The sequence below is a fragment of the Theropithecus gelada genome, chromosome 14 (assembly GCF_003255815.1).
Source record: "Theropithecus gelada isolate Dixy chromosome 14, Tgel_1.0, whole genome shotgun sequence".
NCBI classification, from domain to species: domain Eukaryota; kingdom Metazoa; phylum Chordata; class Mammalia; order Primates; family Cercopithecidae; genus Theropithecus; species Theropithecus gelada.
In genome coordinates, this window is record NC_037682.1 from 70,531,197 (window position 1) to 70,556,302 (window position 25,106).

The 25,106-nt window shown below is 39.5% G+C and overlaps 1 protein-coding gene across 1 annotated transcript in view; it reads right to left on the reverse strand.

Annotated features, from left to right (window-relative positions):
• Positions 1 to 25,106, reverse strand: part of NARS2 (asparaginyl-tRNA synthetase 2, mitochondrial) — a 146,963-nt gene that overhangs the window by 113,392 nt on the left and 8,465 nt on the right. Inside the window, exons 4-5 of the mRNA XM_025358164.1 lie at positions 24,881 to 25,021; positions 14,334 to 14,414 (exon numbers count right to left, since the gene is read on the reverse strand). Of these exons, the coding sequence (XP_025213949.1) occupies positions 14,334 to 14,414; positions 24,881 to 25,021 (222 nt within the window). The remainder of the gene's footprint in view (positions 1 to 14,333; positions 14,415 to 24,880; positions 25,022 to 25,106) is intronic.

The window sequence follows — 25,106 nt, forward strand, 5'->3', positions numbered from 1 at the left end:
AAACCTCAGGCTGCTCAGCCACAGAATCTTTGTACTTGCTGTTCCTTCTGACTGAAATGTTCTTTCCCAGGTATCAATATTACTTACTCTCATATGTCCGTCATGCTTTTTCCTTTTTTTTTTTTTTTGAGACACAGTTTTGCTCTGTCACCCAGGCCTTAGTGCAGTGGTGTGATCTCGGCTCACTGCAACCTCCGCCTCCTGGGTTTAAGCAATTCTTGTGCCTCGGCCTCCCAAATAGCTGGGATTACAGTTGTGCATGCCATTGTGGCCAGCTAATTTTTGCATTTTTAGTAGATATGGGGTTCTGTCATGTTGGCCAGACTGGTCTTGATCTCCTGGCCTCAAGTGATATATATACTTGCCTTGGCCTCTCCAAAGTGCTGGGATTACAGGTGTGAGCCACTGCACCTGGTCCCGTCATGCTTTTTGAACATCTTCTCAGTAAAGCTTTCCTTGACCATCCAATTTAAACTAGAATCTCTCTCTCCCTAACCCTTTTCCCAATTTACTTTTCTTTGCAATACAAATCACCATCTGTTCTGATTATCTATGGTGAGTAACAAATCATCCTAAAATTTAGCAGCTTAAAATGATAATCTACTGCTATCTTTCACAATTCTATGGATTGCCCAGCTTCAGCTGAGTGGCTCTTATATGGAGTCTCTCATGTGGTTTCAGTCAAATGGCTGCTGGCACTGAAGTCACCTGAAGGCTAGACTCAGCTAGATATACAAGATAACCTCTTTAATCACAAGTCTAGTGCCTTAGCTGGGATGGCTGAAACAGGTGAAGCGTAGCCAGGCATCTCTGTCTTATCATGCAGCCTTCCCACACAAATAGTTTGAGGTCTCACAGTATTTTAATGTATTTAACCTATTCTTTTACTGATGGAGAACTCATTGATGATTTACTGATAGAGAACACACAGTACCTCTCATACAGATGCTGGCTTCCCCCAGAACCATTCCAAAAAACCAAAGGCAAGGAAATTTCATTTCCACCATGTGCTACTGATTACACAGAACCAGTCCACTCTTTAACTGTGGGTGAGGACAACAGAAAGATATCGGTACTGGGAAGCACAGTGCACTAGGAAGCTATCTTTGGACAGTTACCACAATACTTAACATATTCTCTATTTTACATTTATTGTCTTCTCTTCTACAAGGATATACATTTGACAAGGAAAAAGACTTCTGTGTTCACCACTTTTCCTCCAGCACACACCATGTAGTCAATTGATATTAACTGATAAAAGGAATAAATTATTGCATTAGGTAAGTGATATACATCAATAATTCACTATCTCCTTGCTTCTCACTATAGGTCACTCTGCTCCAAACTTACCAATTTACCTTTCTGAAAGGTAGCTGGTATGAATCTGGATAATTCTGGAAGTAGAAAATGACAAAGTTGGGACAAAAATCAAAGATGGAAATATAAACAAGGATCATACACATTGCTTTGTCCTATGGACATCTCTGATCACTCCCATACCTAGTTTCTCCTTGTCAGAAATCTCTCCTAGAGCACTTATAAAAAGTGAAGCACTACTTGACGTAACAATTCTGTATATTCTGCATAATTACCCTTAAAAAAGGTAAAAGCCAATTGAACATTTAATTATTCTGTCTACAATTTCACGTGTTAGCTTCATCTTCTGGATAAACACTATACATTTCTTGGCTGGGTATGGTGGCTCATGCCTGTCATTCTCAGTACTTTGGGAGGCTGTGGTGGGAGGACTGCTTGAGCCCAGGAATAAGAGGACAGCCTAGACAACACGGCAAGACTCTGTCTCCACAAAAAATTTAAAAATTAGCCAGGTGTGGTGGTGCACACCCATAGTACTAGCTGCCAGCTACCTGGGAGGCTAAAGTGGGAGGATCACTTGAGCTAAAAGAAAAAAAAAAGAACTCAGAAACTGTACATTTCTTGAGAACTAGCTCATTTTAATTTAAAAAACAAGTTTTAATTCAAAATTCTCAACAGAGGACCCAATACTAACTTGTGCATACTAGCATGTAACAGGAAAAAAAAAAATAGCCAATGAATTCTCCATCAGTAAAAGAATAGGTTAAATACATTAAAATACACGTATTGATACACTGAAACAGCATGTACTTTTAAAAGAATGAGGCAGAAGCAGTAAGAGGTACTGACAAATGAACAAAGCAGATAGATATAAGCCAGGTATGGTGGCTCACGCCTGTAATCCCAGCATTTTGGGAGGCTGAGGCGGGCGGATCACCTGACGTCAGGAGTTTGAGATCAGCCAAAATGGCGAAATCCTGATTCTACTAAAAATACAAAAATTAGCCAGGTGTGGTAGCTAATAAACATGAACATCATATGTTATTTATGAACATATGACCAGACTAGTCTTAAGGCTTAAACTTCTACAAAGCTAAAATAGCCCTTAGAAAATAATAAATATTTAAGTGTTCCGGGTAGTGTGGAGGACACAGGTCTTCCCTGAAAGGAACTTACAATCTACACAGGGAACCAAAACTGGTAAGTAAGAAACCACTGATGAACAACTGACTGTTAAAACAAGCTATAGTAGGCCAGGCACGGTGGTTCACGCCTGTAATTCCAGCATTTTGGGAGGCTGAGATGGGAGGATCGCCTGAGTCCAAGAGTTTGAGACCAGCCTGGGCAACATAATGACTTTGTCTCTACTAAAAATTAAATCAGCCAGGCATGATGGTGTGCGCCTGCAGTCCCAGCTACACAGGAGGTTGAGGTGGGAGGACTGCTTGAGCCCAGGAGTTTGAGGCTGCAGTGAGCGATGACAGTGCAAATGCATGCACTCCAGCCTGGGTGACAGCAAAACTGTGACTCAAAAACAAAAAATAAAACCAGGCTATAGCAACTGAATACAAGTTTAACAGGAGTTGGAACAAGGGAGGTATTAATGTTAGCTAGAAAAAAGTTGTTTTGAGAAGAGGTTTGACCTAGGTTAGCCCACATATCATCTAAAGAAGTTTAAAAGAAAATAGGGAAGAGTAATCAAAAAGTGAAACCATCCAGCACAACCAAAATGATGTGTGCTATAACTTAGTCATAAAAATTTATAAGCATCAGAATTCCTGAGGTCTAGTAACTTTGTGTTACCATTTCTAGAATGCACAATAGTTTAGAAAAGAGAAATGCTAGCGCTTACATCAGCCTGCTAGTGCTTACATCAGCCTGCTTCTGCATACTGTTTTACCTATTTTGGATTAGCAATATAAAGTTTTCATATATGTCATTTCACTTAATCCTTACAACCTTTAAGAATAGTATTGTTCACATTTTACCAGTGAGGAAATTGAGGATCGTGGTGGTAAAAAGTAGCCAAGAGGTGACTAATCTGTTTTTCCTCCTCCCTTCTGACATGATAGTGTAGGGAGCTCCTCAGACCCATTCCTCAGTGAAATGGGTAAAAGTTATTTAAAGACTCTAGAAATGGTCTTAAGGGTATACAGCAAATGAAGAAACACCTATTCAAAAAAATCTACTAAAGCTCAGTGAGGACAAGGAGAGTCTATAGTGTCTGAAACAGAGCCCTCTTCCTCCTTTCCCCTTGCAGCTTGGTATGACAGAAACTCTACCCCCCCAATTATAGCCAAGATCACAGGGCTCTAGCAAGAGGCGCAGCATGCAGGCATTTCTGCCCCTTCTCTCAGCCACCTGTAGCTGAGGCTAAGTTCTGGGCAAGTGTGGCTGAGAGGCAGAGCCATCCCCAGCCCTAATGGGGGATGGAGGCTCCACCTGGGGCGTGGTGCCCCAGAGTACACTAGGGTCCTGACTGCTTTTGCCCCAGATCCTGGGGTGTGGGTTCCATGCCAGGAGAGACAAGCCAAGAAACCTGGGCTGCTGCCTCTTGCTCCACTGAACACTCAGCTCCTAAATCAGGATGTCTTGTAGTAAGAATGATCCATTGTCCCTTCCGCCAGCACCGGAGCCTGGCTCCAACATTGACTGGGCAGAGAAGCAGGCCATAAAACGGAGCTCCAAATCGTTACCCAAAGGAACTGACTTCATTGCAACAAAGTATGTAAAAGTCCAAACTGAAGGGTGCTCTCCAGAATGGTGGTTGTGATGAAAGGCACACTGAAAGATTCATTGGCAATAAAGGCTAAACTGTAGAGTTCCTTGTGTGCTGGAAAGAAACAGAAACACCTAGGAAGAGCCCTTTTGGGGTCAGAACAAATCTCAAACACTGCCCCGAAAACTATCTTCACAAAGGAGTATAAATTTGATTGGATCAGTTTGTGAAGCTATCTATGCCCCAGGACGTTGAAAACAATAGTACAATCAGTCTGCGAGTAATGGAGCTTAAGAGGCGGGTGTGGTCAGGGGAAAAGACAGCCAAAGAAAGCTCTACCAAAACTAGCGCCATCCTTATTGTGGGCATACTCAAGGCTATTCCCCCTAAGAGGCAGCATTAGAGGCTTCACACTGGTAGGGGGTGGGAGGGAGGAGAGGAGAAAGACTCGTATCTAGAATATATAAAATACCTCCTACAGTCTCAACAACAAAAAGACAACCCAATTAAAAAATGGGCGAAAGACTTAAATAGACATTTTTCCAAAGAGAAATAAATGGTCAATATGTACATAAAAGATGTTCAATATCCTTAGTCATGTTAAATAAGCCACTGTTTTAGGCTAAGCTACTGCATTAGGCATAGTGCAGTAATGGAGTCACTCACACTAAAGTTCCATACCATCAAACTGAAACTGAGTTATTATCTGGCATTCCTAGAAATCAGGAGAGGGAGATGGCTGAATTTCTCAAGCAGGCCACTTTCAATCAGCATGATAACAAAGTTCCCTCCACCTTTAATCCTTACAACAAAATGTCACCTGAAGTGACCTGATGTTAACCAATGAGTTATTTTCCTATTGTTCTGTTTCCCTGTTCCCACCTTGCACCTTACAAGGAAAGTTACTTTAAAGTGACCTATCTACTTCTTGTTCTTTGTTTGTATTTCCTTCAGTCATTTTCTGTCTATAAAACCAAGCTCCTCTGGTCAGCTCACAGGAATGCATTCTATTTTACAGAATGAAGCGTTAGCCCACTCTAGAATTGTTAAATGAAGAAATTTAAATTTTAAAAAATTTGTTGTAATTTTGTCTTTTGATAGTCATTAGGAAAATGCAAATCAAAGACACAATAATATACCACTTCACACTCATTAGTATTATTTATAATCAAAGAAACTGAAAATAACAAGCATAGGCTAGGATGCAGGGAAAGTAGAAGACTCAAAATGCTGCGGCCACTTCGAAAAACAGCTTGGCAGTTTTTTAAAACGTTGAACTTAAGGGTTCCAACATGACCCAGAAATTCTACCCAAGAGAAACTAAATCATAAATTCATCCACACAAAAACTTTTCAAAAATGTTCATAGCAGCATTATTCATAATGAAACAGGGTAATGGTTATGCAGAAACAATACAAATGTCCATTAAGTGATAAATCAATAAACAAAACATGATGCATCCAGAAAATGGACCAGCTGGATATAAAAAGGAATGAAGTACTGATACATACTACAACAGGGATGAACTTCAAAAACTTTATACTAAGTGAAAGAAGCCAAACACAAAAGACCATACATCGTACGATTCCATTTATATGAAAAGTTTCAGAAGAGACAAATCCACAGAAAGCAGATTTGTGGTTACCTAGAGCTAAGGGTAGGAATGGCAAGGGGCTGCTACTGGGTACAGTTTATTTTTGGGGTGATGAAAATGTCCTCAAATCAGATCGTGGTGATTGGCTGTACAACCAACCCTGTGAACATACAGAAAATCAAGGAACTATACACAGTTGTGCATTGCTTGAGGGGGACACGTTCTGAGAAATGCATCATTAGGTAATTTCACTGTTGTGCAAACATCACAGAGTCTATTTACACACAGACCCGGTATATCCTACTACCCCCAGGCTACAAACCTGTATAACATGTTACTGATACTACTGAATAGTTTGGCAACTGTAACACAATGGTAAGCATGTGTGTATGTAAACATATCTAAATATGGAAATGGTACAGTAAAAATACAGTATTATCATCTTACGGTATCACCATGGTATATGTTGTGATCTGTCATTGCAAAGTTGCTATGCGGCACATGACTACACTTTCATATTTTATGGTATGTGAGATATGTTCCAATAAAATAGTTTTTAAAAAACCCTGCTCCAGGCCGGGTGGGGTGGCTCATGCCTGCAATCCCAGCACTTTGGGAGGCCCAGGCGGGTAGATCACCTGAGGTCAGGAGTTTGAGACCAGCCTGGCCACAACGGTGAAATCCCGTCTCTACTAAAAATACAAAAATTAGCTGGGCATGGTGGCAGGCGCCTGAAATCACAGCTATTCGGGAGGCTGAGGCAGGAGAATTGCTTTACCCGGGAGGTGGAGGTTGCAGTGAGCCGAGATTATGCCACTGCACTCCAGCCTGGGAAACAAGAGACTTTGTGTCAAAACAAAAAACAAAAAACAAAAAACAAAACAAAACAAAAAAAAACACCAAAAACAACCCTGCTCCATCTCATTCCTAAAGCTATCCAACTTTATTTCCTATGATTCACCAATATGAACCTTCTCATCCATTTCTCCACCCAGAGTCTAATAAAAACCCCTATACTTCATTTTATTTTATTTTTTATTTTAGGTTTGGGGATACATGTGAAGGTCTGTTACATACACATGTGTCATGGGGGTTTGTTGTACACATTATTTCATCACCCAGGTATTAAGCTCAGGACCCAATAGTTATCTTTTCTGTGCCTCTCCCTCCTCCCATCCACCCCCCTCAGGTAGACACCAGGGTCTGTTGTTTCTTTCTTTGTGTTCATAAGTTCTTATCATTTAGCTCCCACTTGTAAGTGAGAACATGCAGTATTTGGTTTTCTGTTCCTGCATTAGTTTGCTAAGGATGATGGCCTCCAGTTCCATCCATGTTCCCCCAAGACATGATCTCATTCCTTTTCATGGCTGCATAATATTCTATGGTGTATGTGTACCACATTTTCTTTATAAAGTCTGTCATTGATGGGCACTTAGATTGACTCAGTATCTTTGCTAATAGTGAACAGTGAGGCAATGAACATTCGCGTGCATATGTCTTCATGGTGTGAAAGGAAAATAAATATTGGGGCCCCAAAATCACTAAGCTAAAGGGAAAAGTCAAGCCGGGAACTGCTTGGACAAATTGCCTCTCACTCTATTCAAAGTCATCCCTCTGCTCACTGAGATAAATGCATATTTGATTGCCTCCTTTGGTGAGGCTAATCAGAAACTTAAAAAGAACACAACCACTAGTCTCTTACCTACCTATGACCTGGAAGCCCCTACCCCACTTTGAGTTGTCCCACCTTTCTGGATCAAACCAGTGTTCATCTTACATATACTGATTGATGTCTCATGTCTCCCTAAAATGTATAAAACCAAGCTGTGCTCGGACCACCTTGGGCACGTCCTCAGGACCTCCTGAGGCTGTGTCACAGGCATGCATCCTCAACTTTGGCAAAATTAACTTCCTAAATTGACTGAGACCTGTCAACTTTGGGGTTTACAATATTTGGGCTTCACACTGATAAAATGCTTTATATTCCTCTGCATATACACCCAGTAATGGGGTTGCTGGGTCAAATGGTAGTTCTGCTTTTAGCTCTTTGAGAAATCACCATACTGCTTTCCACAACGGTTGAACTAATTTATACTCCCTCCAACAGCATATAAGGGTTCCCTTTTCTCTGTAACCTGGCCAGCACTGTTATTTTTTTTGTTTGTTTTTTAATTATCGCCACTGACTGGTGTGAGATGGTATCTCACTGTGGTTTTGATTTGCATTTCTCTAATGATCAGTTATACTGAGCTTTTTTTCATATGCTTGTTGGCCTCATGTATGTCTTCTTTTAAGAAGTGTCTGTTCATGTCCTTTGCACACCCCCTTTTTTCTTTTTTGAGACAAAGTCTCGCTCTGTTGTCCAGGATGGAGTGCAGTAGCATGATCTCAGCTCACTGCAACCTGCGCCCCCTGGGTTCAAGCGATTCTTCTGCCTCAGCCTCCTGAGTAGCTGCGATTACAGGCATGTGCCACCACGCCCGGCTAATTTTTGTATTTTTAGTAGAGACAGGGTTTCACCATGTTGGTCAGGCTGGTCTCGAACTCCTGACCTCAAGTGATCCACCCACCTCGGCCTCCCAAAGTGCTGGGATTATAGGCATGTGCCACCATGTCTAGCCATTTGCCTACTTTTTAATGGGGCTGTTTTTCTCTTCTAAATAAGTTCCTTATAGATCCTGGATATGAGACCTTTGTCAGATGCCTAGTTTGCAAATATTTTCTTCCATTCTGTAGGTTGTGTGTTTATTCTGTTGACAGATTCTTTTGCAGTGCAGAAGCTCTGAAGTTTAATTAGATCCAATTTGCCAATTTTTGTTTTTGTTGCAATTGCTTTTGATGTCTGTCATGAAATCTCTGCCAGAATGGTATTGCCTAGGTTGTCTTCCAGGGTTTTTATAGTTTTGGGTTTTACATTTAAGTCTCTTTAATCCATCTTGACTTGATTTTTGTACATGATGTAAGGAAGAGGTCCAGCTTCAATCATCTGCATATGGCTAGTCAGTTGTCCCAGCACCATTTATTAAATAGGGAGTCTTTTCCTCATTGCTTGTTCTGTCAGCTTTGTGGAAGATCGACTGTCTGTCATAGATGTGTGGCCTTATTTCTGGGTTCTTTATTTTGTTCCATTGGTCTATGTGCCTGTTTTTGTACCAGTACCACGCTGTTTTGGGAGTGTAGCCTTGTAGTATAGTTGGGTAACATGATTCTTCCAGCTTTGTTCTTTTTGCTTAGGATTGCCTTGGCTATCCGGGCTCTTTTTTGGTTCCATATAAATGTTAAAATAATTTTTTCTAGTTCTGTGAGGAATGTTGTTGGTAGTTTGCTATGAACAGCATTCAATCTGTAATTTGCTTTGGGTGGTATAACCTTTTTAATGATATTGATTCTTCCTATTCATGAGCATGGGATATTTTTCCATTTGTTTGTATCTTCTCTGATTTCTTTGAGCAGTGTTTTATAATTCTCATGTAGAGCTCTTTCACCTCCCTGGTAAAGTGTATTCCTACGGGTGTGTGTGTCAACTGTGAATGGGACTTTCTGCTTTGGCTCTCAGTTTGGTTGTTGTTGGTATATAGGAATGCTAGTGATTTTTGTATACTGATTTTGTATCCTGCAACTTTGCTTAAGGCTGTGGTTTTCTCTAGATATAGAATCCTGTCATCTGCAAACAGAGATGGTTTGACTTCCTCTCTTCCTATTTAGATGTGCTTTATTTATCTCGCCTGAAAGCTGTGGCTAGGACTTCCAATAGTATGTTGAAGAGAAGTGGTGAGGGCATCCTTGTCTTCTGCTGGTTTTCAAGAAGAATGCTTCCAGCTTTTGCCCATTCGGTATAATGTTGGCTGTGGGTTTGTCATAGATGGCTCTTATTATTTTCAGGTATGTTCCTTCAATATCTAGTTTATCGAGAGTTTTTAACATGAAAGAATGCTAAATTATATCAAAAGCCTTTTCTCCATCTATTGAGACAATCATGTTTATGTGATGAATCACACTGATTGATTTTTGTATGCTGAAGCAAACTTGCATCCCAGCAATGAAGCCTACTTCATGGTGGATTAAATTTCTGATGTGCTGTTGGATTCAGTTTGCAAGTATTTTGTTGAGGATTTCTGCATCAATGTTCATCAAGGTTATTGGCCTGATATTTTCTTTTTTTGTTGTGTCTCTCCCAGGTTTTGGTAACAAGATGATGCTGGCCTCACAGAATGAGTTGAGGAGAAGTCCCCTCTCCACAACTTTTTGGAACAGTTACTGTTAGAATGGTACCAGCTCTTCATTGTACATCTGGTAGAATTCCGCTATGAATCCATCAGGTCCTGGGCTTCTTTGGTTGGTAGGCTATTTATTACTTATTCAGTTTTGGAGTTTGTTATTAGTCTGTTCAGAGAATCAATGTTTTCCTGGCTCAGTCTTCAGAGGGTGTATGTTTCCAGCAATTTAGAGGTGTTCGTAGTAGTTTCTCATGGTTGTTTATGTCTGTGGGGTCAGTAGTAACATTCCCTTTGTCATTTCTAATTGTGTTTATTTGATCTTCTCTCTTTTCTTCTTAATTAGTCTAGCTAGTGGCCTATCTTACCAATTTTTTCAAAAAACCAACTCCTGGATTTGCTGATATTTTGAATGTTTTTTTGTGTCTCAGCTTCCTTCAGTTCAGCTCTGATTTTTGTTACTTCTCATCTTCTGCTAGCTTTGGGGTTGATTTGTTCTTCTCTAATTCTTTCCATTGTGAAGTTAGGTTGTTAATTTGAAATCTTTCTAACTTTTTGATGTGGGCATTTAGTGCTATGATTTTCCCTCTGAACACTGCCTTACTTGTGTCCTAGAGATTTTGGTATGTTCTATCTTTGTTCTCATTATTTTCAAAAAACTTTATGATGTCTGTCTTAAATTCATTATTTACCCAAAAGTTATTCAGGAACATCATGTTTAGTTTCCCTGTAATTGTATGATTTTGAATGATTTTCATTGTGTTGACTTCTATTTTTATTATGCTGTGGTCTGAGAGTGCGTCTGGTATGCTTTCAGTTGTTTTACATTTGTTGAAGAATGTTTTATGTCCAATTATGTGGTTGGTTTTAGAGTATGTGCCATGTGAAGACAAGAAGAATGTATATTGTCTATACTTCATTTTAATTCTCTGATTCTTCTTACATTGTTGTTCTTACCTGGAATATTCTCCCTAAGGTACAGTCAGGTCACATATTCATTCTGAAGGTTATTCTGACCAAGTCAATCCTCAGTGACCTACCTCATTTTCCTCTAGATTCCATACCACTTATAACTGGTAACACTATATCCTCAAATGTCTACATAAAGCAATTCCACCTTATTTCCCATCAACTTCTAGTCATACTGAAAACCATGGAACTGTATACAGTTGTGCATCGCTACCAAGCCAAAAACTAAGATCTTCATATCACCTTCTGAGAAGTCAGAAGAGGAATAACAGCCACATCACCAAAGAGAACAGTTTTAGCCAGCATAAGGAAGTCCCCTTTGCTTTAACCTTCACAAGAAAAATAACTTTGTAAAGACCAATTGTTTTTTGTTTCTGCTTTCCTCAGCCTTTTTCTGTCTATAAAACTAGCCTCTTCTGTTTTATAGAATGAAGTGTTGCCTGATTCTTGAATGGCAAATGAAAGTCAATTAAGATCTTTAAACTAAATTTGTAGTAATTTTGTATTTGACAGCCACAACCTATAATTCTTGCCTTAATCTCTTTTCATCTCCTCAAAGACAAACTTATTGTTCCAAATTACAAAGACCAAATCTAATTTTGGGAACTCAGCCAGGGCCTTAGGACAAAGGGGAAAAAGTGTACAAACAAGGAATTTTGTAGGATAAGTAACATCAAGAGTGAATGAAAAGTATGCTCCTTCCCTCATCAACTGCTGCCAACTCACAGGCTTGACAGGATAGAAACTCATCTACATCTTTATAGCAAAGCATCTTGAACACAGACGGCACCAAATGTCCGTTAATAACAAATGCTTTGAAGGAAACTTCTTATGATGTATCCAGTAGTCCTCAAATCTTAACAAATATTAAAGTCTTAAAGCAGGAAATGGAGATGAGGGAAAGGAAAAGTAAAATGACAGGGCATGCATTCACTTCTCAACAGAACATTAGAAGTGCACGTTCTTAACTGTGTTTTTTCAAGGTGACCTCTTAAAGATGCCCTCTTATCTGTAAACACAGTACTTAATGACACTTCACTTCTGTCAGAGAAAAAATGTGCACCATTACGAGAAGCAAGAATTTAAATATGAAAGCCCACCTCCTCCTAAAAGGGGTACCAAAATTCAAATTCCTATGCTTCTACAGGCAGCCAGGAGGAAATCAACACAATGAATCTTGGAAGTGAGGTATGTGAGGTGGGTAAGAAGGAGCTCCGCTTTCAAAGGATAGAGGGTTGGCAGGGACAGAAGACAAGTCTTTGTAGTTGAACTTCTGAGAGCAACAAAGACAGTAGGTCAACACAGCATAAAAGCCAGACAGCACAGATCAGCTGAAACCTGAGCTAGATCCTGACTGTAGAAGCCTAGGATCAATGAATTCAAGAATTTCTCTTTCTGGTACTCTGCATAGGCAAATTTAATCCCACAAATTCCTTTCCCTGGCTCTGAAATAATATCAACATAGTACACTTCTCATTTGTTTAGCTTCAGAAATGTATTTTTTTCCTCTTCCTATTTATTCACACTTATCTGGTAACTTATCTTAGGTTATTTAGAGGCCAAGATACATATATATACATACATGTATCTTGGTCTCTTTATTAATTCCTTTTTATTCATAAAGACTCCTTTAAATTATACCTTTTTTCCCCAGTCATTTATTGAATATTCAGTGGTTTAGACTAAGGGATTTAGAAAAGTATGTACAGTGAGTAATTCTTGGCTTCAATATGCAGAAAATTAAAGTGCCAAGAGAAAATAAACACCTAGAAGAGAATGTTTTCCAGAGTTTACATATGGTTATTTTGTCATCTGCTTCCTTCTTTGAACTCATATATACAAATGCTAATACCCCCACTCTAAATGTTCAACAAGGCATTTTTATTCTGCTTTTTGCAGAATGCTGATCAACATCAAGATTTCTTCCAGTCATGTATAATGAAGACAGCATTTAATTACCATTCTGAATGACTTCAACATATCAGGACAACTTCTCCCAGAGAATACTTTATTCAATAATATAAAGAAGCACCACCATTATTAAGAGTCAGAAAGGGCCGGGCGCGGTGGCTCACACCTGTAATCCCAGCACTTTGGGAGGCCGAGACGGGAGGATCACGAGGTCAGGAGATCGAGACCATCCTGGCTAACATAGTGAAACCCCGTCTCTACTAAAAATACAAAAAAAAAAATTAGCCAGGCGTGGTGCTGGGCGCCTGTAGTCCCAGCTACACGGGAGGCTGAGGCAGGAGAATGGCGTGAACCCAAGGGGCAGAGCTTGCAGCAATCCGAGATCGCGCCACTGCACTCCAGCCTGGGCGACAGAGCGAGACTCCGTCTCAAAGAAAAAAAAAAAAGAAAAAAAAAAAAAAAAAAAAAAAAAAAAAAGAGTCAGAAAGCACTGAACCAGAGAAAGCAGTTACATACAAATTTTGTCATTTGATAGAATCAACCAAATATATAAACAAGAATCCTGACATCTTAAAGATAAAGAAATCAGTAAACAAATAAAAGAAGTACCAAAGCACCACTCATGATCATACCATTCTCTCTGTCCATCATTATACAACTGGTCAATGATTTTAAATAGCTATCAAACTGGTAAACACAAGGTTTTCAACTGTCTCCAATAAGAAAAACTGATAACTTAAAAAATATCTGCTGTAAGGGCAAGCTGACAATGCCTGACATATACAAGGAACACAAAAAATGATTGCTAGACAAATTAAAGGGCCTTCATGGGATGAAGAGAACGTAAATCATTCTTACGAAAAAATGTTTTTTTAAAAGACTTTGAAAAAGAAAATGATATTCACATGTATACTCTTCTATTTTTATTTATCTTTTAAAATACGATCTATGTCCACAAATATTAACTGTGGATTGAGTCTGCATAAGAGAGCTTAAAATCCTCATTTACCTCTTCAAATTTCTCTAGTTCACCAATTCACTGTAACTTAAGAAAAGTAAATAGAGTGCTAAATTAAAAATTCACTCTTGGCCAGGCGTGGTGGCTCATGCCTGTAATCCCAGCACTTCCGGAGGCTGACATGGGCAGATTACAAGGTCAAGAGATCGAGAACATCCTGGCCAACACAGAGAAACCCCGTCTCTACTAAAAATACAAAAATTAGCTGGGCGTTGTGGCGCACACCTATAGTCCCAGCTACTCGGGAGGTTGAGGCAGGAGAATCACTTGAATCCGGGAGGCAGAGGTTGCAGTGAGCTGAGATCACACCACTGCACTCCAGCCTGGCCACAGAGTGAGACTCCGTTTCAAAAAAATTAAAAAATAAAAAAAACCCAAAAATTCACTCTTACCTGTCACAGTGTAAGACGGCTGGTAATACAGGAAATCAGACTGGTTTGAATTGTCTAGGTAAGTTTTTCAAGGATTTTTATTGACAATTTCAGGTGCTGCTCATAGTCTTCTGTCCACAAAACTAATATTAAATTTCAGACCCTCAGAGGAAAACTATTAAACAGCAATGTGCCCCTCAAGATGGGAAGCAAAACTTACTTCAAGTTGAAAAAGTTCTCCAGCTCCCTCAGAGTCATTGGATGTGATTATTGGAGTATGAATATGTACAAAGCCACTGTCCTGAAAGAGAAAACCACAGTTTTCAAGATATTTGCATATTCAACAATTCCAAGAACACACATCCTCTTATAGTATTAAAATGGCACAGTAAGCAAATGCTGTATCAAATCCCTCCCTAATCCCCCAAATACTAAGAATACTGAAAATCAGTTGAGTGTTTTAACTACACACAGGGGCACAAATAATTTTATTCAGGAACACACTTAGACATTAACCAGTCCAACCTCTTCATTTCAAAGATAAGGAAGTTAAGGCCCAGACAGATTTAGTGACTTTCCACAAGTTACATAATTAGTCAGTGGATAAGCCAGGACTAGAACCTAGGCTAGTCATGCTCTCTCTTTAGTACTATATTCTCTTCCCTTTTCTATAACATTTTGGTGGTGATTTAACAAACAGGTACACACACTCTAGGCTAGTGCATAATGATGTTACCCACGTTGCTAGAGGAATAAAAAGCAATTAGTATAAACTTATCTTGAAATATGACCTCAATTGTAATGAACCAACAAAAAAGGAGAAAAAGTAGACAAATAGAGACTGAATAAACAAACAGCAAAAAAGGGCAGAAATGATCTTTAGGAAGTCTCTGTCACTAAACTGATGGGCCAATGGACTCCACATGGCATAGGCAGTGTACTTCCTTTGCCTGAAGGAATATTCTGAGCAGCAGCAATCCATCCACTACTGAGGTCCCCAATTGCAGCCCTTCCGAACAAAAATCTGAGACTATTTCCATTACAGAACCACAAAAGCTGTTGCTAGTCAGACTGATACAACCCAGCAACTTCAAGGTTATGCTTCTTTCATTTTGATTATGGGTGTAAGCAAAAGGTTACATACAGTGTAGATGTTTGCAGGGTAGGACTGCAGGTAATAAAAAGTGAATTTATAATAGAAAGGCAGGATGGAATATGCTTAATGCAAAATGTTGGCCTTGGAATCAATACAACAAATTATTATATGCATATCTCTGCCAAGTTTGGTGGAGTGTAGATTGTCTCCATGCATTACTAGGGATGTCCCAAATATGACCCTTCTCAAATTCAAGTATTCTGGCTATAATACAAAATATTCAGTCAACAACTTGCCTTATGATGTGGACTGATAAAATATTCAAGCTCTAAATTAGCAGTCTCAGAAAGTTATTAAAATATACACTTAACCTGACAGCAACATGCCTAGAGGTGCTGCACAGAGCACATTATAGAAAACCAATAAAATCTGATCAATAACATTACCGCATAAAATTTTTATCTCCTAGGAACTAAGAATCATGGATGTGAAACATTTATTCCACATGAATGTAGGCAACTATGAACATGAGTGCAGTAAACAAAGAGAGGAAGTGAAAAATCCAAAGGAAACGAGGGTGGGGAAGGGGAGGTGGAGAGGGAGGAGAAAATTTAACGGCTAAACATGATTGCCCAAGTTAGAACTGGTCAAATGCCACAAGAAACAGCAGTGTAAACCTTATGAAAATAACTGTATCAGATTTTTTAAAAATCACACACCTAGTGGGAATTACTTTTAATACTTAACTGATGCTAAACATTACAAAAGGGCCCAGCAGCTTTCGCTGCTTTAAAACTGCAAGGCTTATCAAAGTTCCTAACATTACCAAACGCTAATAAAGGAGACAGTACAAAGGAAGAATAATACAGCCGTGCAAACAAAGTCCAAAAAAGTGAAAGTGGGTAGGGGAGTAAAAAGAAAAAAAGGAAAGTAAATAGCAAGGAGTGGTTAAGTATTGTCACTATGTGCCTCAAATAGGTTTCCAGTGTCACTTACTTATACTGTCCCATAGCAAAGGGGTTCCTAAGTAGAGTACATGAGGGCCAGAGAAGGGGCCAAAAAAAAAACACTTTCACCCGATTTTTCAGATTCCACCCATCACCTCCAAGTATATAAATATTTTAACACACATTCTAAAACCAGATATTTTATAAGACTCTGAGTATCCCAAAATTAGAAAGTTCATACATTACAGCCCATATACACCACTAAGAGAAGACTAATAAACTATCTTTTTCTTTCACATGTAACTGAAATAACTATCTTTCACATGTAACTGAAATAACTATCATTTAATCAGAATCAACAAAAAAGGAAACGTGAAAGGAATTGCTAGCCACAGGCAGGCCATAGACAACACAAACTGACAGCAAGAAGAGATTTAAAAAATCCATAAAGAGGCCAGGCGCAGCGTCTCAAGTCCTATAATCCCAGCACTTTGGGAGGCTGAGATGGGCGAATCACCTGAGGTCAGGAGTTTAGAGACCAGCCTAACCAACGTGGTGAAACCCGGTCTCTACTAAAAAATACAAAAATTAGCCTGGTGTGGTGGTGCACACCTGTAGTCCCAGATACTCGGGAGGCTGAGGCAGAGGTTGCAGTGAGCCGAGATCACGCCACTGTGCTCTAGCCTGGGTGACACAGCAAGACTGCCTCAAAAAAACCCCCAAAAAACAAACAAACAAACAAAAAACATAAAAAGCAGTCACAGGAACTCAAAGGCATAGCAATTTGGAGACCTTCTACACAAAGGTAAAGAATACTCCACATAGGCTGGGCACAGTGGTTCACATCTGGACCTAGCTCTTTGGTTGGTTCAGGCAGGATTGCTTGGGCCTAGGAGTTCAATACCAGCTTAGGCAACACAGTGAGATCCCATCTCTACAAAAAATACACTTTAAAAAACTAGACAGGCATAGTGGTGCATACCTGTAGTCCCAGTTACTTGGGAGGCTGAAGTAGGAGGACCGCTTGGGCCTGGGGGATCAAGGTGGCAGTAAGCCATGATTGCACCACTGCACTCCAGCCCCGGCAACAGTATGAGACCTCATCTCAAAACAACAACAACAATAACAACAAAAATACTTCACAGAGTCAGTGGCAGGCTTTGAAAACGCTGCCATGCAGAGGAGAACAATCCCTGATACTCACAGGAAGAACCTCGACTCACTGAGAAAGAAAGAGCGGAATCTTTTTTACTGGCTCACTGAGGAAGACAGGAAAGTAAGTAATCCATTTTAAGAACACTTCCACTGGAATTTAGAAAAAACTGGTGCCTAAAGAGAAAATTCCTCAGTTATTTCAGAAACTTGGCTTTTTTGAATGACTCATTTCTTGAGGATTCTAAATAGCCAAGTTTTAGTACATAACAAGTGTGTCAGTTTTATGAGCAAACAAGGTTATACAAAAAATATTTTTCATACTCAAACCAAGAAAGAACCTTAGATCCTTAAAGTGTCTTAAAAGTACTGTTCAAGTTTCTATTTCTCCCCACATTTCTATAATTTAATTAACAAAACTGAAACTTACAAAAATTTATTTGGAGGCTTAACATCTTTTCGCAAACCCAAAGTAACACATCAAAGAAACACTACAAAATACCAGGTAACATATAACCATTACTTAATATGCCTCATAGTACTCCAGAAAGGCTTCTTTAAACAACTGAATCCTAAATATCACACACAAAGGTAGATAAGTATCACACATAAAGGTAGGTAACAGAATTATATTCTCCAGGTCTTTACAATTACTAAGTGAATTTATTACTACTCAAAAAGTGTCTATTTTTGTAACTACTCTATCACGAATGGTACTAAAATTCAAGTTATTTCCAACCACTTGAATTTTTTTTTTTTTTTGAGACAGAGTCTCACTCTGTTGCCAGGCTGGAGTGCAGTGGCACAATCTCAGTTCACTGCAACCTCCACCTCCCGGGTTCAAGCGATTCTCCTGCCTCAACCTTACGAGTAGCTGGGACTACAGGTGCACACCACCATGCCCAGCTAAGTTTTGTATTTTTAGTAGAGGTGGGGTTTCACCATGTTGGCCAAGATGGTCTCGATCTCTTGACCTCGTGATCTGCCTGCCTCAGCCGCCCAAAGTGCTGAGATTTCAGGTGTGAGCCACAGCTCTCAGTCATGAATGTTTTTCAAATTTTACTTCTAATAATTTTTGGTCAGGTGCGGTGCCTCACCTGAGGCACACACACACATTTATTATTATTATTATTATTATTATTGAGATGGAATCTCGCTCTGTTGCCCAGGTTGGAGTGCAGTGGCGCAGTCTCTACTCACTGCAACCTCCGCCTCCCGGGTTCAAGCAATTCTTCTACCTCAGCCTCCCGAGTAGCTGGAACTACAGGTGTATGCCGCCATACCCAGCTAATTTTTTTGTATTTTAGTAAAGACGGGGGTTTCACTGTGTTGCCAAGGCTGGTCTCAAACTCCCGAACTCAGGCAATCAGCCCACCTCGGCCTCCCAAAGTGCTAGGATTACAGGTGTGAGTCACCGTGCCTAGTAATAATAACAATTTTTTAAAGACAGGATCTCACTCTCCTGCCCAGGATGGAGTTCAGTGGCGTGAACACGGATCACTGTAGCTTCCACCTCCTGGGCTCAAGTGATCCCCCTGCCTCAGCCTCCTGAGTAGTTGGGACTATAGGCACATGCCACCACGCCTGTTTAATTATTTTTACTAGAGACCAAGTCTGACTATGTTGCCTAGGCTGGCCTCTAACTCCTGGGCTCAAGAGATCCTCCTGCCTCAGCCTCCCAAAGTGCTGGGATTACAGATGTGAACCATTGCACTCTGGATACTTTATTTTTTTTTATTTCAAATTTTTTTTTAGCTTGTCTTATTTTTTAATTGTTTACATATCTCTAAAAGCTTCAAGTAATAAATACATAGTGTTTAGTCTACTTGTCAATACCACCACCTAGTGGCCAAAAGCCTACAAAACCTTCAGAACTAAAGTAGGTCTACTTTATCAGCTGTTGAAGTCATGTGGTTAAAAAACAAAAAGGTATTTTTATGATTGTGTGGTTCAAGCACTACTGAAAATCCACATGGAAACTGCACAGCAAAGTTTCTGACAGCATGTGTAACTGGACGCTTACAAACTATAATGGGATGACACTGCATAATTTGATTTATTTTCCTTTGTTTTATCAAAAGCATATGCCTAAAAGCCATGATGTTCTTTAGCTCTTTCACCAAAAGTTAATCTGAAGAAGCTTTTTCAAGGGGCAAGAACTTTCTTGGCAAGCTATAGCAAGACTGGGGCAACGTGAATCTGGATACAGCCCAAGGGAAGGCTATATCCACTATTACACAACCTCTGCAAATTAGCTAGATCTGGAGAAGTACCACAGGAAGCCTGCAAAACCACGTGGAGTAACAATAAACTTTATCTGCTGGATCACTCCTTGCCTTTGGGGCCCTCCCATCCACAGGGAGAAAAGGTCCCTTCACATTAGCAACTTGTCAACCACATTAAACTGTGGCTTTCCCAGGTAGGGGGAAATGGTTGAGAACCAAAGCTAAAAGAGACAAAATGTCTTTGGTCATTAGATAGACCTACCTGATCAACACCAGTAACTCTTTAAAATTAATGCTTACTTTATACAAAATATAAATCTATGACCAAGACGGAGAAACAGGAAACAACCAAAAACATAGTAAAACAACAACAACAAAAACAGTAACAATAAAAAGCAAACCCCATGAAACAACAGTTTTCAAGATAACAGGTATCAGGCAACAAAAGCCATCTCTCTCTGAGATGGAAAACAAACATGGTAAACCCCTACCAGTAGACCAGCTTACTACCTTGAGGTCTTCCAGGCCACAGTATAGGGAAGGGTAAAAAGTAAGGTAGAGCCCAGTAGACTCCCTGAGTTGAAGAGACACAACTCAGAGCCTGGAGAAACCCAAGTGGCTAGAGTTCATATGCTCGAATATCAGAGAGGAGAGAGCTGCAGAGGGCACCCTGGAGTATTAGGTAGATCAGTCCATTTGTGTGAGGAAACTATCCAATGCTAGGGAAAGAACCATCTAAAAAGATTAGAGAAAACAGTGCCCAGTGCTCACATGCTGGCTGGAAAAAGTACCTGTTCCACAAACTAGAAAAACTCATCATTCCCAAGGCCCTAGGTCAGGACCTAAGGAAGGCTTTGCCTCAGTGAGGACTAAACAGTACTAGACTGAGCGCTGCTACAGACCTGCTTAACAAATCACATAAGCAAGACCTCAAAGGATCAAAGAGACACCAGTATCTGTGTGCAAACCCAGAGCACCCAACAAGGTAAAATTCACAATGTCTGGTACCCAAAGCTAAGTCATGCAGAGTCAAGAAACCATAACCCAGAATGAAGAGACCAATCAAAACTCACCCATAACTAACAGACATGTTAACATCAGGAGAAAAAGACACAACTGTTCTTAAACAGTTATTAAAACTATAGTCCATGTTTGAAATGTTAACTAGACATAAAAGACATAAAAATCAGCCTAGGCCAGGCGCAGTGGCTCATGCCTGTAATGAGCACTTTGGGAGGCCAAGGCAGGAAGATCGCTTGAGGCTAGGAGTTGGAGACCAGCCTGGGCAACATAATGAGACCTTGTCTTTATTTATAACAAACAAACGAACAGCCCAAACCAAACATCCAGATATGAAATCTAAATTAAAAGCCCCAGAAATAATAACTACATAGGTAAATATATAAGATTTTATTTAAATCTCTTTAAAATATAATTGATTGCTTGAATAATAATGATGAATCACAGGATTTATAACATAAGTAAAATGCATAGCAAAAAATAACATAAAGGGGGAAAGAAATATAAGTATGTATTATAAGGTTATTACATTATACGTTAGGTGGTAAAACATCAACTGAAGTCAAAGATGTATACTATAAACCCTAAAGCAGTCACTAAAATAACAAAACAGAGTTATAGTTAAGAGAACAACAAAGAAGGTAAGAAATAAGAAATAATGCAAAAGGCGGTAAAAAAAGAGAAAAAAGAGAACAAAGAACAGATAGGACAATTAGAAATGAAAACAGCAAGATGACTCAAACAAAACCATGCCAATATTCACATTAAATGTATATGATCTAAACACCCAAATTAAGAGAGAGAGATGGATTATCAGACTGGGTATAAAAAGCAAGATCTAACCATATGCTGCCAACAAGAAATGCACTTTAAAATATAAAGATACAAATACATTTGACCCTTCAACAAGACAGATTTAAACTGCATGAGTCTACTTATACCTGGATTTCTCTCAATAAATATATTGGAAAATGTTTTGGAGATTTGCAGCAACGTGAAGAAGTTTGCAGATGAACAGCATAGCCTAGAAATATTTTTTAAATTAAGAAAAAAGTATGCCATGGATGCATAAAATATATGTAGATATTAGTATACGTTGTTTACTACCATAAATATACACAAATCTATTACAGTAAGTTAAAATTTATCAAAACTTACGCAAACACAGACCATACAGGGCACCATTTGCAGTAGAGAGAAATGTAAACAAATGTAAAAGTGCAGTATTAAATCATAAATGCATAAAAGTAGTTATATACAGTATGTACAATAATTTCATAGCTACTATAGTGAGCTCAAGCGTTACAAGTACCCACTTAAAACACCTGGTGATGCTAGTCATCTCACGAGCAGTTCATCTCTCAGTAAATTATGTGTCACAGTAAAAAGCAATCTCTTGTAGTTCTCGCATTATTTTTCATCAGTTTCAGCGCAATATCGTAAACCTTAATTAAAACCATGGGACCCATACGAAGTACTACGAGTGAGGCTAGAAGTACTCCCAAGAAGCAGAGAAAAGTCACGACATTAGACATAAAAGTTTAATTTCTTAATATGTACTGCAGATTGAGGTCTGCAGCTGCTTGCCATTTCAAGACAAATCCAGCATAAAGACCACTTATGAAATTTTTTCTTAAGAAAAAATAAGGAAATCGTGAAACTGTTGCTACAGCTATGCCAGCAAGTGAGAAAACCTTGCACTTTTTGTGAAATAAAAAATATGTGTTACTCAATTATTTACATTATCAGTAAGACTTCCAGTCAACAGTAAGCTATTAGTTATGTTTTTGGGGAGGCAAAAATTTATACTTGGATTTTTTTTTTTTTTTTTTTTTGAGACAGAGTCAAGCTCTTGTCGCCCAGGCTGGAGTGCAGTGGTGCGATCTCAGCTCACTGCAACCTCTGCCTCCCGGGTTCAAGCAATTCTCTTGCCTCAGCCTCCTGCGTAGCTGGGATTACAGGCACCCACCACCATGCCCGGCCGTTTTGTATTTTTAGTAGAGATGGGGTTTCATCATGTTGGTTAGGCTAGTCTCAAACTCCTGACCTCACGTGATCTGCCCGCCTCGGCCTCCCAAAGTGCTGGGATTACAGGCGTCAGCCACCTCACCCGACCTATGATTGGATTTCTGACTACATAAAGAGTTGGCGCCCCTAACCTCCATGTTGTTCAAGGGTTAACCATGGTTTAAAAGGATGAAAAAATATATATATGCTAACACTAATCAAAGGAAAGTTCTAGTGGTTATAATATCAAAGTAGATTTGACAGCAAAGATATTAATAGAGATTTTTTAAAAAAGCTTGATAAAACTGATATACCTCTAACCGGGCTAATCAGAAAAAAGAGAGGCCACAAGTTATCAATAGGAATGAGACAACATCATCATAGATGCTACAGATATTAAAATAAGGGGATACCTGTAGCTTTACAGCAGTAAGTTTAAAAACTTAAATAAAATGGATCAATTTTTGAAAGACTACCAAAGTTCACTCAAGAAAAAATAGATAAGCTATACAGTTGTGTGACTATTCAAGAAATAAATCACGTGCAGTGACATACACCTGTAGTCCCAGCTACTCAGGGGTGTGAGGCAGGACTGCTTGAGGCCAGGAATTCAAGGCTGTAGGGCACCATGATTGCACCTGTGAATAGCCACTGCATTCCAATCAGGACAACATAACAAGATCTGTCTCTAAATAAATAAATAAATAAATAATTTTGTTGTTGTTGTTTGAGATAGTCTCACTCTGTCACCCAGGCTGGAGTGCAAGTGGCATGATCTCGCCTCAAGGCAACCTCTGACTCCTGGGCTCAAGTGATTCTCCTGCTGCAACCTCCCAACTAGCTGGGATTACAGGCACCCACCACCACGCCCAGCTAATTTTTGTATTTTTAGTGGAGATGGGGTTTCAGGCTGCTCTTAAATTCCTGACCTCAAGTGATCTGCCCACCTCGGCCTCCCAAAGTGCTGGGATTACAGGTGTGAGTCACTGCACCTGGCCAATAAATAATTTTAAAACAAAAAAATGGTAATAACAATTTTCTGGGCATGGTGGCATATGCTTGTAATCCCAGCTACTTGGGAGGCTGAGGGGAGAGGACTGCTTGAGCCCAGGAGTTCAAGACTAGCCAGGCACCACAGTAACTCCCATCTCAAGATAAAATTAAACAAAATAAAGTTAAAAAGAAATTGAAATTGTAGATAAAAACTGTACCCCCCCACCGGAAAAAAAAAGACATATTTGAAAGTACACACTGAGATGAATTCACTAGTGAATTCTCCACATTTGAGAAAGAAATAATCATAACTGTATGGATAACTGTGTAATTTTACTTTTAGAAAAGATAAAGGGAGATAATATCCCAAACTCACTGAATGAGGTCAACCTTACCCTGATACCAAAACCAGACAAAGACATTAGAAGAAAACAAAACTACAGAATGATATCGTGAGGCAAAATTCTAATCGAAGTTATAGCAAATTGAATCCAACAAAATATTAAAAGAATACATCTGTAATATCATATACCTATATTATTAATATATTAATATAAGAATTTTTTTTTGGAGATGGAGTCTCACTCTGTTGCCCAGGGTGGAGTGCAGTGGTACAATCTCGGCTCACTGCAACCTCCACCTCGCAGGTTCAAGTAATTCTCCTGCCTCAGCCTCCCCAGTAGCTGGGATTACAGGCACTCACCACCACGTCCAGGTAATTTTTTGTGTTTTTAGTAGAGACGGGGTTTCACCATATTGGCCGGGCTGATCTCGAACTCCTGCCCCCGGGTGATCCACCCACCTCGACCTCCGGATTACAGGCATTAACCACTGTGCCCAGCCAATGTAAGTCATCTATGTTAGAATATATCTATATTCCTAGAAATGCTGGGTTAGTTTAACATTCAAAAATTAATCAATGTAATTCAGCATTACAAAAAAAAAAACCATAGGTCATCTCAAAAGACGCAGAAAAAACTGACAAAACCCAATACCCATTCCTGATAAAACTCAGCAAACAGGGAAGAGGAGGGAACTTTCTCAACCAAATTCAGAGCATCTATTAAAACCTACAGCTAACATCACACTTAGTGGTAAAGGGAACAAACTGCTGATACACATAACAACATGGATGAATCTCAATAATTATGCCAAGTGAAAAAAGACAGACAAAAAACAGTATATGCTGAATGATTTCATTTACATAAACTCTAGAAAAACGCAAGCTAATGCATAGGAGCAGGAAGTGGATTGTGGTTGCGTGGGGATAAATAAGGAGGGAGAGGAGGTATAACCCAGGGTCAGGAGGGAACTTTTAGGATCTTACCTTAAAGAAAGAATGAATAGCAGCTGTGGCTTCACTGCGAATCCTCAGTATAGAACCCAGAACGTTAGTCCTACACCTAAAGTGAGGGTATTGTCTCAGGTACTCCAGAGGATGCCTCTCTTTATATTTGATGGGGAAAGCCTGCCAATAAATGAAAAGAACAAATTAGAAGCCAAAAGAGACACTGTTTAATAAAATCAGTTTCCAGGGTACTTCTTAAATAGTG